Source organism: Monodelphis domestica, chromosome 4, assembly GCF_027887165.1.
Source record: "Monodelphis domestica isolate mMonDom1 chromosome 4, mMonDom1.pri, whole genome shotgun sequence".
Taxonomy (NCBI): Eukaryota; Metazoa; Chordata; class Mammalia; order Didelphimorphia; family Didelphidae; genus Monodelphis; species Monodelphis domestica.
In genome coordinates this window covers 374,892,825-374,908,092 of record NC_077230.1, presented here as the reverse complement: position 1 = coordinate 374,908,092, position 15,268 = coordinate 374,892,825, and the positions used below count along the sequence as shown (strand labels likewise).

The 15,268-nt window shown below is 45.2% G+C and overlaps 1 protein-coding gene across 1 annotated transcript in view; it reads right to left on the bottom strand.

Annotated features, from left to right (window-relative positions):
* Positions 1-2,850: 2,850 nt before the first annotated feature.
* MATN1 (matrilin 1) overlaps positions 2,851-15,268 on the bottom strand; it is a 32,289-nt gene continuing 19,871 nt past the window's right edge. The window contains exons 4-7 of the mRNA XM_001381718.4: positions 13,415-13,540; positions 11,185-11,601; positions 4,517-4,669; positions 2,851-2,954 (exon numbers count right to left, since the gene is read on the bottom strand). Of these exons, the coding sequence (XP_001381755.3) occupies positions 2,851-2,954; positions 4,517-4,669; positions 11,185-11,601; positions 13,415-13,540 (800 nt within the window). The remainder of the gene's footprint in view (positions 2,955-4,516; positions 4,670-11,184; positions 11,602-13,414; positions 13,541-15,268) is intronic.

The window sequence follows — 15,268 nt, the reverse complement described above, 5'->3', positions numbered from 1 at the left end:
AGGACCTTGTAGATCTTGGATACCTTAACAGAGTTATCAAGAACCCAGCATCACCTCCACAATGCCAAGAAGACCAAAGAGGAGGACATTTAAAAGGCCACGGACTAGAAGCAGGTTGTAACAGCAATGACACCAAGACTAGCTGGGGCTTGGGAATCTTTAATGGTTTCTGCCACCCTAGATTGGCCCTGAGCAAGATGTTTCTGCACAATCAGAGATATTCTGAAAAATCTTTTCCATTTGATCAAATATAAATATTCTGATGCCTGAAATATGAGAAGTGGGACCAAAAGAGGAGTATCCATTGTGCCCTGAGGAACACAAGGGAGAATGGTACAGATATGGGGAAGGGAACCCCAGAGGTAGGGTTTGGAGGCCAAGAGGCCAGAACCTCCATCTACACATTGAGAGCAGGAGAAGGGCAGTGTCTACAAAGTACTTGGTCAAATGCCTGGCACATAGTAGGTGCCTAATAAAATCTTGTTGGCTTGATCATACAGAGTCCAGCTATTGAATAATAGTAGCTGAGATTGGGCTCATCCCTCCCTGGCCTCCAATGTGAGCTAGGATGAGTTTGGGAGACGATGGGGATGGCAGGAGCTGTGTTTTATGGAATAGGAATGGATATGCCAGTGAAGACTGCCCGGGAAGCTTTAAAAGGCTGATCATCAGCTTTGGTGCCCGACCACCAACATGGCAATCCAATTGATAATGCATCCTAGGAGGCCTATCCAATACCACTAGCCAGCAGCCTTCAAGTGGGACCTTCCAGTGGATTGCGACCTCCTTGAGAGAAGAGGTTTCATTTCTTTTTTGTCTTTACATGGCAAGTGCCCAGCACTGTGCCTGACACATAATAGGTTCTTTTTTTTAAAAACCCTATCCTCATCTTCAATCAATACTGTGTATTGGTTCCAAGGCAGAAGAACAGTAAGAGCTAGGCAATGGGGGTTAAGTGACTTGTTCAGGGTCACACAAATAAAACATGTCTGAGGTCAAATTTGAACACAGGACCTCATGACATAATATATTCATAATAAATATTGGTTAAACTGAAGTAAACTGAATTGAATTGCATTGCATTCCCTGGATATATCTCTTATGGATCCACCTTAATCTCTGAATTGACAAAGAGTCCAAGAACCTCCATTGGACCTGGACACATCTTCCTCTTCTTTGCAGGTACAGAGTAGTATCAAAGGCATCACTCCTATAAGTATTCCAATGAGCCTCATCTTCTTCCTGGCCAGAAACTCACTTGCCCAACATGTACATTGAAGACTTAAATTAAGTTCCCTAGTATCACTCTATAGACAGAAAGTGAGAGGTCACCAGAGGGGTCTACAGAACTCATAGTCAAGTCCAGATTGACCCAAAATATGGAAATATATTAAGCTTTGGATAGTAAAAATGAAAATCCAAACTCTTTGGACATATATAGACTTATACACATATGCACACACACGCACACACACATACACACACACAATCACACTCCTTTCCATAGATGAAAGGCCAGCTTGGCTAGGGCATACACTGCAAAGAAGCCTGCCCCAAGCATCTTAGTCCTCCAGCCCCCATCATCTCCCCAAAAGGAGGATACTAGCCAGGCTAGACTCTTAGCTATAGAAAGATGGAGGGAGGAGGTGGTTAAGGTGCTCTCAGGAATAGGTGGAGGCTCCCCAACATGTCCAGTAGGTGATGAAGGAGGAAAACCAAGAGGAACAGAAAGGAGAGCTCAGGCCTTCTTCATAGGATCTTAAATCACATTGTTCTCCAGGGCAGCAAGTCGCTTTGTCACAGCTTCCAGTGAGTAGAGTTAAGGTAAGACAACCCCTGGCCAGCCACAGCACCCTTGTCCAGGAAGTGAGCTCCTTTTCCCTTTTCTCTGTGTTCTTCCCATTTGGCATGGCCACATTCATCCCCCAGTGCCCTGCGGATTCCCCAGGCTACCTACACAACCATTGGTCCTTTGGTGTAAATTCCTGTCTCTTCCCCAGCAGCTGCTTCTTCAGCAGAACTCCCTCATTTTAGAATTAGGAAAACGAGGCCCCAGGAAGTTGTGGTCACACAGGAAGTGGGGCAAGCCCTCAGAATACCACATCCACAAAAGAGGAAACCCCCCTCTTCCACACTCTTATCCAATGGAATCATACTGACAGCAGGAACGGTTTCCTATTTGTCTTTGTATCCCTAACACCTAGTAGAGTTCCTTTAATCAATTAATCAACAAGCATTTATTGGGCCCAATAATCATTACTAGAAGGCACTAGGTCCTTGGGATAGAAGAATAAAGAATGAAACTATCCACACTCCCAAAGTGCCTATAGTCTAGGGGAGTAAGAAAACAGGTACATTGGGCTAGACATAAGGACTGAACCTGATCCTTCAAAGGCATTGGGAGTTCCCTAATGAGGAAGTACCCTTTACCTTTGTAGGCTGGCATATTATCTGCCACCTGTAGACTTAGAAATTTTCCTATGGCATAGGTCATGTGACCAGTGTATGTCAGAGATAGAATTTGAACCCATGTTCTCCTGCCTTTGAAGCTAGATTAAAAGAGAGGTGGAGGAAGAGCCTGAGAGAAAGAGAGAAAGAAGCACACATACACACCTATATGTAGATAACACAGACTAAATGTGAAGTAGTTGGGACATCATCAATGAGGAGTCGAGGAGAAGTTTCTTGGAGAACTGGGTTCTTACTAAATGCTTGTTGAATTGAATTAAATTGAAGCCTGGTGCCTCAGGAGGCAGCCAAGAGAGTTCAATCAGAGGACCCAGCCCAACCCCATGATCCTCCTGCCTAAACTTCCAGGGCCTCCATCTCTGGGTCCACCCTGGCCCTTGCTCACTCCTGCCCAGAAAGGATATGTTTCTGTGTCAAGGCCTGAAGAAGCTCCTCCACCTTGGTCTGGAACTTCACAACGGATTCACAGGCACACGGGTCCTCCTCTGGATCAAATCCAAAACAAAAAGTAGATGAGGCTATGAGCCAGGTGGACCCCTTCCACTTCAAGTTATATACAGAGCCAACCAGTCAACCCACAGCAAGCACTGAGAGTTTCTGTGAGAGCCAGGGCAGAGCTGGGAGGAGATGACAGTCAGCATCCCCCTAGTTCTGAGATCTCCTCTAGAGCCAGGGGAGGATGCTGAGAGTATCCCAGTAATCACTGGGTGATGGTAGGAGAAATATGTTAGAATTCTTTGATAGAGATGGGGACAATACTGGGACAGAGCAGAGGGAGATGTTTGAAGACCCTATAAGTGTTAGTGGTCATACCCAAGTCCTTGTCCTTGCTAAGGGAAAATTGAACAAGGGGACGTATTGGTTCCAAGGCAAAAGAGCAGTATAAGGGCTAGGCAATGGGAGGTAAATGACTTGCCCAGGGTCACACAGCTAAGATGTGTCTAAGACTAAATTTGAACCCATACCTCCCATCTCTAGTCCTGTCTCTCAATCCACTGAGCCACCTAGCTGCCCTTCATGGCCCAGACTCTTAAGAGGGGCTTTAGCCCTAGACAAATCTATAAGGAGAGAGCCCCTGATTTATAGACTCTTCAGTTTACCACTAAAATCTTGCAAACTCTAGCAGGGGTGCTATTCAGGCCCCATGTCTAGAAGAGGCGATGTTACAGTGGGTGGAACCCTTGAAATTTTGAAGACCTGGGCTCAAATCTGGCCTCGCCCCTTCTCAAGCTATGTCACCCTCAGCAAGTTTCTTGACCTCTCTGGGCTTCTATAAACTGGGGTAGAGGGAAGGCTGGGCCCAATGACTTCTAAGGTTTAGCTCTAAATCTATGATCATAAGATGCTCTGGTCTATATCTCTTCTTTTTCAGACTTTCAAACATAAATCCCTGGCTGCCCAAACTCTTTGCCAAGGCCCTTTCTTCCCCAATCTCCCAACCTGGGGTTCTAAGTCCTGTTCCCTGACTCCCTGGACTTTGGACTTTGCCTGTCTCAGCCCAGGGTAGTGTTGCTGCTGATGGCAACAATAATAATAATAACAACAACAAACATTTCTATAGTACTTTAAGATTTGCCAAATGTTTTTAAATGTCGTCTCATTTGATCTTCACACCACTCCATGGGAAGCAGGTACTGCTATCATCCCAATTTTAGAGATGAGGAAACTGAGGCAAACATAGGTTAAGTGGCTTGCCCAAGATCACAGAGTTAGTAAGTGACTAAGACTGAATATGACCTCAGGTCTCACTGCCTTGAGTCCAGAATTCTATCCACTATGCCACCTAAGAACCCACCTGCTCCTACTTCATGCCTTTGCTCAGTTCTCTGGGCTCAACCCCTGAGCCATCCCATGATGGTATCTGTCAACCCTCTTCCTGTGTAGACAGACTCTTGTCCTTGGTCCTGGCCTCTTCCAGTTCTGTTCCCACTCCAATGACATGTTAGAAAGCTCAGATCTGACATAGCCTGGGATGCGGGCCCCCTCTGCCCCTCTCCTAACAGGGCTTTCTGATGCCCAGACCACTTCCCCAGTCCCTCCAACTCACCCACACAAATCTTCTTCTGTAGTTTCTTGCCAATCTGGTTGATGGTCTTGAAGTCAGCAGTGTAAAAGTAATGCTCTGCCACGGGCTCCGAAGCGATCTCCCTCAGCTCATCCTCCACCGCATTGCCAACACCCACAGCAAACATCTTAAACCCTGAAAGGAGCAAAAGGGCCATACCTAATGAAGGCAGAGGTGAAACTCTCCTTGCCTAGCCTGGCCACATGGAGCAGAAGGATTGCCCCTTCACTGAAGGTTCCCACAGCCACCAGTCGATGCGCCCATTCCCTAGGAAGATGCCTGGGAGGGGAAAAGCCTGCTGGACCCCAGAGCTGAGCCAACGGGAGGAGGAAATGAGGCTTCTTTCCCAGGAAGAGACAGCTTCTACAAGGCATCACTATTAGAAGATGGCAAATTTCGCAGGCAACATTTTTTTCAGAATGAATGTATATAGTGAAAAAACAGAGAGAAAAAGATGACCAAGCACCTTTCTTTTGGTAGAGAGATGGCGGACTACAGGGATTAAATGTTGCATACACTTTTAGACATGGTTATTTTGCTTCCTTGTTTTTGTTACAGGAGAGGATTCATGCAGATAAGAGAAGGGCAGAAATCTAGAAATGACTGTGATATGGAAACAGAGAACAATTTTTTTTTTTAAGGAAAGGTTACAGATCCAGGCAGCAGCCTTTCTCGTGGATTTAAGGAAGGGAGGCTTCCTGGAGGTGGGGAGTTTTGAGGTCCTTTGCTTTATGTCCCTGCTTCTTTGTGTCTGTCTCCCTAGGGAAGGGTTCTAGGAAATCAGGAGACACAAACCACAGCGAATAAATTGCAAAGTTGGGTCTGGAACCCAGGTTCCCTAACCCCTAATTCATTACTTTTTAGTTAAACTCCACAGTTATTTATACTCTGTAGTGCCTGCCTCAAATTCTGGTGATTTCAGTGATGCCCAACTAAAGTGGGGGGACTTTTTTTTTAATCCAGACCAATAATTTAGCTGACATAAGGAATTCCCAGGTAAGAAAACTCCCTTTATCAGTACAGGGCAGCACCTTCTCAGCAATTTATAATCCTAGAGTTGCCTAAAGCTGTAAGCAATAAAATGACTTACCCAGGGTCACACGAACAGGATGTATCAGAGGCAAGACTTGAGTTCCTGTACTCCTGGCTTTGAGGCCAGTTCTTTATCCACAATAGCACCCCACCAGACAAATGATAGAAAAGATTTACTTCCTGTGATCAGGAGGTATCAAGTTTTGAGTCATCATTTCCAGGGGATGGTGTTGATGATGGTAATTATAAAGATGATGTGATGATGACCAAGATATGTGACATTAAGATGACACCAGTAGGTAGTCAATGCACATTATATGGATCGTCTCTTATAAGCCTCACAACAACCCTATGAGGTGGGTATTATCAGTATTATTGTCTCCATTCTACAGATGGGAAAGCTGAGGCTCAGAGAGACCATGTCCATGATGATCCAATAAGTATATCAAGCAGGATTTGAGCCCAAATTTTTTCTGACTTTAAGCCCAACTTAAAAGTCTTATCACCATACCACATTATGTGTTAGGGTTGCCCCCTAAGGGATATAAACCCCCAAACATCCCTCAGGAGTATGAGGATCCTTGGGCCATCCCTGGAGGCACAGGACCCAGGATCCTTTCTAGAGGGCACAGAGTTTAAGTGTGTTGGATCCAAAATCCATTCTCAGGGGGAGATGGAGGAATTAGTGTCATTCCTAGGGAGTATGGGAGTCAGTTATCCCTAGGTAGAGTGAGATCAATGCCTGAGTCTCTCCCTGGTATCTATGAAGGAAAAGGAGAAAATATCATCTATTTTTAATTCTCATTAACTAAAATAATTCCTGGAACATAATAAGTGCTTAGTAAATTGTTGTTGTTTTTTAAAAAAACACTGACCTTCTGTCTTAGAATCGTAAGTATTGATTCCAAGGTAGTAGAGTAATAAGGGGTATGAAATTTGGGTTAAGTGACTTGCCCAGGGTCACACAGTTAGGAAGTATCTGAGACTAGATTTGAACCCAGGACCCTCTGACTCCAAATTTGGTACTCTATCCACTGTGCTACCTAACTGCCCCTAGTAAATACTTTCTGATTGACTTATTAAGCTATTCCTATATGGTTCAGGACCCAATATTTTTAGAAGGGTTGAAGGTCATGAAGACACAGTCAAGCCAACAAGCATTTGTTAAGTGGTAGGGAGGTGCTAAGGGCCCAGAAGGCAAACACAAGCCCAAAAATGGGCGGGTTCCTGTCCTCAAGGACATTACATTCTAAGGAGGTGAAACAACTGGAATGGGGGAGGATAAATAAAAGATGGCTAGTGGTCTGGGCCCTTCCTCAAAATTAGGTTCCAGGAGGAACTCACCAAAGGCAAAGGGGGTGAAAAGATGTGGATTGGGGTGGGGGAAAGGCAGCTGAAACATTGGTGGGAAATCTGGGACTCAGAGCCCTCTATAAGGGAATGGGGTCTGGGTCTATCCATAGTGGGCTCAAGGCATAAGGACCAAGAAAGCCCCAACAGAGCAGCAGAGGCATGCAAAGAGGGCCGTGGCCCCTTTGTCCTTAGCTTTGAAGAAGACTGGAGGGTGAAGGAGGAAGGCCAGTGAAGTACCCTAAGTAGAGTCTTCCCTTGCCTTAGCTTGCCTTGCCTTCCCTTGGCTTTCCTTTCCTCTCCTCTCCCTTCCTTCCCTTCCTTTCCCTTTTCTTTTTCCTTCTTTTTCTTCCTCTCTGCTTTATTGTGCAGCCACAAGAGAAACCCCAAATACTTGGGGGGGGGCAGAAGTTCCCCCTCTCCAGGTCCCCAGAGCCCTGTTTTCCCAGGATTCTCCTTCCTGTCCAGCTGATTGTAGGGCTGACTCTTCCTCCTTCCTTCCAGTCACTTGGAACCAAGGCAGCTGATTAGGGTTATTCCAAGCAAAGGAATATTTAAAAAGCTGCTGCATTTCCATAATCCCCCAGCCTCAGTTGGGGAGAGGAGGACTGGAAAGAGGGAGGGAGGGAGAAACAGTTGCCCAGGTTACTTCGCACAGGAAAGGATGCTGCTACCTCCAATCTCCTGGCCCTTCTGAGGTCTGCTCTTCGATGATCTCAAAGTGTGCTTTCTAGAAGGGAGCACTTTCCCTCTGAAACTAAGGGCATCACCTGAGCCGTGGACAATCATTTCAGAGGGGGCCCAAACAACCCCAAATGGCAGAGTTCCCAGGACCAGTCCAAAGAAGGATGGTGAGATAAATGGATCAAAGCCTAGCGGAAATCAGTGCTGGGCACAGATCCCTGACACCTACTCTGGATCAGAGTCTGCTCCTGCATGGGAATGGGCAGAGCTGGGGTAGTAGCAGTGTGAAGAAAGGATGTAAAAACAGCATTTCCGGGGTGGGGGGCAGTTAGATGGCTTAGAGGACTGAGAGCCAGGCCTAGAAATGGGAGGTCCTGGATTCAAATCTGGACTCAGACACTTTCTAGCTGTGTGACCCTGGGCAAGTCCCTTAACCCCCATTGCCTAACCCTTACCACTCTTCTGCCTGGGAACCAATACATAGTAATGATTCTAAGATAGAAGGTAAGTGCTTAAAAATAAATACATAATAAAAGCAGCATTTCCTATTCTGCAAGTAGGCAAGGGGAGACCTTGGGGACCTGAGCCTCAGCTCCTGAACCCAGAGAAATGGACTCTATTTTTAGGGCTTTCCTGACTGAACTGAGGATTCTCCTCCCCACAACCCACTGGGGGACAGGGAGAAGGACAAGTCAGTCCCTTGGCTCTGTCTCCACCTAAGGAAATTGAACTAGATCACATCCTCAGCTTAATAGTTGAAGAAAAACTTCCACAAGTGGATCCACCAACAGAGCGCAGCTCCTCTCCAGCCAGGCAAACCTTTCCACCCCCTCATCTCTCCATCGTGATCCTTGCTTCTGCTAGACCTTGGCTAATGTTCTCATAATGCAGTGAAATGAGGTCTCCCCTGGGATTCAGAATAACTGGGTCCAAATTCCCAAGCCTAGTCAAACTAAATTGGGAGTCAAAAGGCCTGAGTTCAAATCTCAAACCCTGGCCAAGCGCTACATTGGAATGATCAAAAGATCTGAGTTCAAATTTCAAATCCTGGTCAAGCTTTATATTGGAAGTCAAATAACCTGGGTTTTTGGTTTGGTTGGTTTTTTTAAGCCCTTACCTTCTGTCTTGGAGAATCAACACTGTGTATTGGTTCCAAGGTAGAAAAGTGGTAAGGGCTAGGCAATGGGGGTCAAGTGACTTGCCCAGGGTCACCCAGCTAGGAAATGTCTGAGACCAGATTTGAACCCAGAACCTCCCATCTCTGGACTTGGATCTCAATCCACTGAGTCACCCAGCTGCCCTCAATAACCTGGTTTTGAATCTGGAATCCAAATCCTACCATTTATTAAGTACTTATATGATACTGGGAGGGTTATTTACCTCCTTTTGCTTTGCTTTCCTCATCAGTAAAATGATGGGGTTGGTCAAGAGGGCCTCTTCCTTCTAACTCTGAACCACTGCTCATCTCTATCACTCTTCCTAGTAAAACTGTACTCATTCTTTAACTCCCAATTCAAGCTCCAGCTCTTCCAGGAAGCCATCCCAGATTCCTCCAGCCCAACTTCACTTTCACTTACAGGAAGATAATAGCAATGATAAATGCCATTTATGCAGAGCTTTAAAGTTTGCAAAGCATTTTCTACACATTATTTCACCTGATCATTTATCCACAGCCTCATCCTTCACTGATTCCTACCTTCCCGCTCAGAGCCTAGCACTTCAATTTGCTGCTGCCCTACCTAGGACTATGGAGAGGTCAGTTATCCCCAGTGTCTGTGGTTCTCTCTGCATGTCTCATCACCTCAGTGAGACCCCAGCTCCTTCCTCATATGCCCCTCAGTGCCCTGCCCCAGACTGGACACACATGGAATGCTCACTGATTCATGGGTTGGAGATCAGAGATCTCCCCTTCCCTTTCCTTCACACATTCTCCCTCCTGGAAATCAAAACCCCCTTCCTGAGTCTAAATCAATAACCTTTCCCCTATTCTCTAGTCTTCTAGTCAATGCTAGGTGATGGTTAGGGGGATAATATTGGATTCAGAAAGACCCGAGTTCAAATCCTGCCTTGGACAATTACAGACTATGTGACCCTAAGCAAGTTATTTAACTTGTCTTAACTTCCGTTTTCCTCTCCTTCTGTACAATAAGCTCAATCACACTTGTAGAGTCTGTCTGAAAAAGTAGATAATGTCATGTGGTGACTCTAATGTTTTAAAGTACAAAATGAACACCAGTCATTATCATCATCATCCTGAAGACTGTGTCACATGTTAGCCATATGACCTTGGACACTTTATCTAACTATCTGAACCTCGGTTTCCCCTCTTACAGTATGGAGAAATAATACTTGCACAACCTTCAAGGATCAAAGGGTAACTGCAAAGCTCAAATGACATAATTGCCATAAAGCACTATTTTAATGTGAAATATTATTTTTTGTTACTAAATGACATCTGAGGTTCCTTCCATCTCAAAATCTTGTGATCCAAGAGTACTGTTGCCTTCACTGAACCCTTCTCTGATGAGTCGGGGTCAAGAAAGGGACCTTCTGGAGTCAGTTGGTGGCTCAGTTGATTGAGAGGCAGACTCAGAGATGGGAGGTTCTGGGTTCAAATTTGACCTCAGATACATCCTAGCTGTAAGACCCTGGGCAAGTCACTTAACCCCCATTGCCTACCCCTTACTATTCTTCTGTCTTGGAACTAATACACAGTATTGATTCTAAGACAGAAGGTAAGGGTTTAAAAAAAGTGGGGACCTCCAGGTCAACACCCTGAACAGCTTGGTTCAGGACTGAAGATGAGATTACGCCACATCCATGCTAGTCCTTAAGACATAGAATGAGAGTATTAGATTGGGTCATCTCTAACTTCCTGACATTCTCTGTCCTAGGACATCCTCTGGAAATATTTGTGTGTGTGTGTTTTTTTTTCTTCACAAAACCCATGATCCTGTGTGGTTTTCTTATCATGTGATTCTTTTCCCTGAAAATTGAGCACGAGGCGGGGGTGAGGGTAATATTCTGGACAATTGAGGTTCGGCTTATTTGGGTTCTGGTCAATGAAGGTCTTTATCATAAGTGGTTCTTACTGAATGACTGACAAAACTCCCATAGCAAACATGGAATGAAACCAATACTGGCAGCCCTACCACTACCACCACAGCGTCTCTCACCGTTTCATATCCTTCAAAACTTCAACAAAGCAGAATGGATCAACTCAGGGGGTTGGGATGTATGGATTAGATTAAGGCAATGGCTTTTAGGGTGCTAGGGACGTGGCTACCCAATCTGAAAGGAAGTAGCAGATTAGAGTAGAAAGAGCAATGTGTTTCGAGTCAGAAGAGCTGGGTTTAAATCTTCATTTTGCTACTTAAGACTTTTGTGACCTTGGACAAGTATCTGAATACTCTGGAGCCGTCCAGAGTCCAGGAAGGGTTCCAGGTTCTTCTGCCATGAAATAAGGGAGTTGCATCAGGTGGTTTTTTAAATCCCTCCCATTCTTAAATCTATGATCCTATACAACTCAGCTTCTAAGACAGGCAAAGAGGGACAGTCCACTGAGGAGGGCAGTAAGGTCCTACCAAGATCTTTGGCTTTCTTGGCTGCATCGTTGATGTAATCCTGGGAACGCCCATCAGTAAAGACGATGCCCACCTTCTGGGCACCGGGCCGTGCCCCACTGGAGATGGTGAAGGTGTTGTCGATGAGGTATTTCAGAGCTGCCCCAGTCATGGTGCCCTTCTCCATATAGGACATCTTCTTGACTGCTGCCTTGATGTCCTTCTTGGTTTTGTACCTGCCCAGGGGGAATTCTTGCCGGACTGAGCTAGAGTACTGTACCAGGCCCACCTGCGCCAGTTTGTCAGACACATCCAGTGAGTCCACAATTTGGTTGATGAACCTCTTCACCAGCTCAAAGTTCTCAGGGCGGACACTCTTGGACCCATCAATCAGGAATACAAGGTCAGTAGCAGAGCCTCCAGCAGCCCCATTGCAAGCTGGAGAAAGGAATTGGGAGGGGAAGAATAAGAGAGAGATTATACAAGACTTTTATTGACCAGTTAGAGAGAGTTCGAGGCCCAAACTAGTCTGAGGGCCAGCCTTCTGCATTGACAAAGTAAGCAGTTGTCTATATGGTAATATGAAAAGTAGTACAAAGGTCTCCCTATTGCCAAAATTTCTCTTCTACATAAGTGTCACACTGCCTGAAATTCCACCATTATTAAAGATTCATTCCTTTGGGTTAAGCATGGCCTCCTTCTATCATCTTTCCAATTACAGATCCCTGGGGGAGTATTGAGTTAGTTTTTCACCACCCTCCTTTCCGGGAGGAAATAAGAACAGAAGGGTCAGGAGAAGCACAAGGGAGCTGGTGGGAGCAAGAATGACTGAAAACAGAAAAGGAGGATGGAGAAGGCATTACTCAGAATACCCAATTTTCTGAATTCACTATTTTACTGCCACTCTGTGCTGACCCTGCCTGGATGAATTTCTGGGACCATGATCTCAGTCAGTAAGGGCACTTTCTTCCTTTCACTGAAGAATGATTAACTGCCATTTTTAATGCCTAAAGCTTTCTTTTTTTTTTTTAACCCTTACCTTCCATCTTAGAATCAATACTATGGATTGGTTCCAAGGCAGAAGAGAGGTAAGACCTAAACAGTGGGGATTAAGTGGTTTGCCCAGGGTCACACAGCCAAGAAATGTCTAAGGACAGATTTGAACCCAGGACCTCCCATCTCCAGGCCTGGTGCTCTATCCACTGAGCTACCCAGCTGGCCCAGCACCCAATGCTTTCTTAACAGAATTCTTGACCACAGGGAAAAACACATGGTTTGGGTTCAAGTTGGTTTCATCAATAAAAATGGGAGATTTTCAATTAGATGGTCCCAAAGGGCCCTTCTAGCTCAATGAGTCTTGAGTCCAGTCTGGTAATTATTTTCCAGAATTGATGTTTGTTTGGAAAATCTGAATAAGCCTGATGGTCCCCAAGAATTCTCCTCACTTCTCCTTCCCCTACCCCGGCCCTGACTAGCTCTGAATCACCCCCTCTCCCCTTTCTGAACATAGAGCCTCTTATGGACTTTTAGTGAGTGTGACAACAGCACCAACAGCAGATTCATAGAGCACTTTACATGTGTTAATTATCTTACAGCAACCCTGTGAGGCAGGAGCTATTATTATCCCCATTTTATAAATTGGAAAATTGAAACTGAAAAAAAGTTCAGGGACTTGCCCAAGGTAAACACAACTAGTAAGGGTCTGAGGCATGATTTGAACTATCTTCCTGACTCCAAGTCCAACACTTCATCCTTTGCCTCACCCAGCTGTCAAGAAACGTCATATTCCAAGCCGCTGCCTGGTTTCTTCCAAGCTTTAGGCTTACTATCTAGTGGCTTCTATCTGGTTTTCAGCACCTTTTCTCCTGGGTAGGGCCTGAAGAGGGACAGGGAAGTCCAGCCCTCCCAGCATCACCCTGTGACATCTCTGCTGGCACTTCTCCCTATGGCACAGGCAGGTGGGAACAAAGGAACCCACTTCAGGGGGAAATTAGCCTCAGCCTTCTTAGCCCTAGGAGCTCTGTCTCCATTGCATCATGGTGCCAACTAGGAGGGAATCATCAGTGCCCTTCTTGAGATAACCACCAGGTTCTTTCCTCAAACTGCTCCAATGTGAGTACAGTGTAGACAACCCCATTTCCCCAGACACATCAGCCTTGGTTGGCCCCAACCCAGCCTCCTCTCGCTCTCTCCACACTTGGGAATCCTAATGACATCCCTCTCCAACTCTCCCTCGGCTATAGGCACTGACCACTGCAGGTTTTCCCATCACTGTTCAGGGTGAAGCCATCCCGGCAAGAGCAGGTATAGGAGCCTGGGGAGCTGTTGCAGATTTGCTGGCAATCGTGATCTCCAGTGGCACACAGATCTGACACCACTGTAAGAGAAGTAGACAGAGCTTAATTATCCATCTCCCTCCTTTTCTCTGGAGGAGAAAGTATCTCTTGAGAGATTCAAACTAATTACTTTTTCTCTTTTTCTTTCTTTCCTTCTTCCATACTTCCTTTCTTTTCCTCCTTCCCTTCTTTTTTCTTTATTTCCTCCTTCCCCATCCTTCCCTTTCTCTTTTCTTTCTTATTTCCTTTCTTTCCTCCCTCTCTCCTTTCTTCTTTTCTTCCTTCTTTCCCCCTTCTCTCCTTTCATTCCTTCCTTTCTGTCTGTCTTGCTTTGGTTCTTTCTTTCCTCCTTTCTCTTTCTTTTCTTTCTTTCTTTCTTTCTTTCTTTCTTTCTTTCTTTCTTTCTTTCTTTCTTTCTTTCTTTCTTTCTTTCCCAAATCTAAAAACACCCAGTAAGGGACTTTTACTATGGCACCTGCTCTTCAACTTCTAACCTCCTCTGAATATTACTTTTTCTAACTCCTCAAGGTAAGTACTATCTAAAGCTCTGACCTCAACATTCTACTCATCTCTCTTCATATTTCCTCCTTCACCAACTACCACCTCCATTCAGACATCTCCCAGGTATATACTTCCATCCCTGACTTTTCTTCTGAGATCCAGAAATATATCTCCTGCTGAAGGGAGGTCTCACCAACATCTCAAATTCAACATGTAAAAAAATGGACCTTAGTATCTTTCCCCATCTCTTTCTGACTTTGTTTCTTCTTCTGTCGATGTCAAAACCCTGAATCCATCCTCCCACATTTGTCACTCAGGGATTCGCTCTGTCTCTTCCAGTTTCCCTACCTCTCAGATCCACTCATTTACTAAATTCCATAGAGTTCTCCTTTGTGCCATCTCTCACATCCATATCTCTTTTCTATTCCTATTCTGTCCCCCTAGTAAGGATGACTATAAGCTCCTTCTGACAAGCCCCTCACCCTTCTCTCTCTACCAGGTTAATCTTCCTTACACAAACAATAGCTAGTGAATTCACTCCTCCATTCAAAAGCCTTGATTTAGTCTCTACTGTCTACTGGGTAAAATGCAAACCCTAACACCTAGAATTCAAGCCCTTCATGCTCTAGCACCAAACTATTTTAAGCCCACCAATACATTTATTAATGCTTCTAGCACCCAGCTATTTTTTGAGTCTTACCTCATTTACACCCCCACTCTACATTCTCTATTCCAGCCAAACTCAGCTATGTCCTGCCTAACACTCATGCTCAGCACTTTGCCATCTCAATAATTTTGTGCACACTGATCTGTTGGTCTGGAATATCCTTCCTCCTCCTCTTCCTTTCTTGAATTTCTACCCAAACTTCAAAGCCCTTCTTAAAATGCTCTCTCCTCCAAGGAGCCTTCCCTGATCCTTTCTGCCAGTACGGTACTTCTTCCTGAAATCTTAGTCACAATTTTGCTCAGGTCCTCTCTAATGTGTTCCTCCTGGTTTATTGTGCTAGTTGTTCAGTCATTTTTCAGTCATATCTGACTCCTAGTGATCCCACTTGGATTTTCTCTCTCTCTCTCTCTCTGTCTCTCTGTCTCTCTGTCTCTCTGTCTCTCTGTCTCTCTGTCTCTCTGTCTCTCTGTCTCTCTCTCTGTCTCTCTCTCTCTGTCTCTCTCTCTGTCTCTCTCTCTCTCTCTCTGTCTCTCTCTCTCTCTCTCTCTCTCTCTCTCTCTCTGTCTCTCTCTCTCTCTCTCTCTCTCTCTCTCTCTCTCTC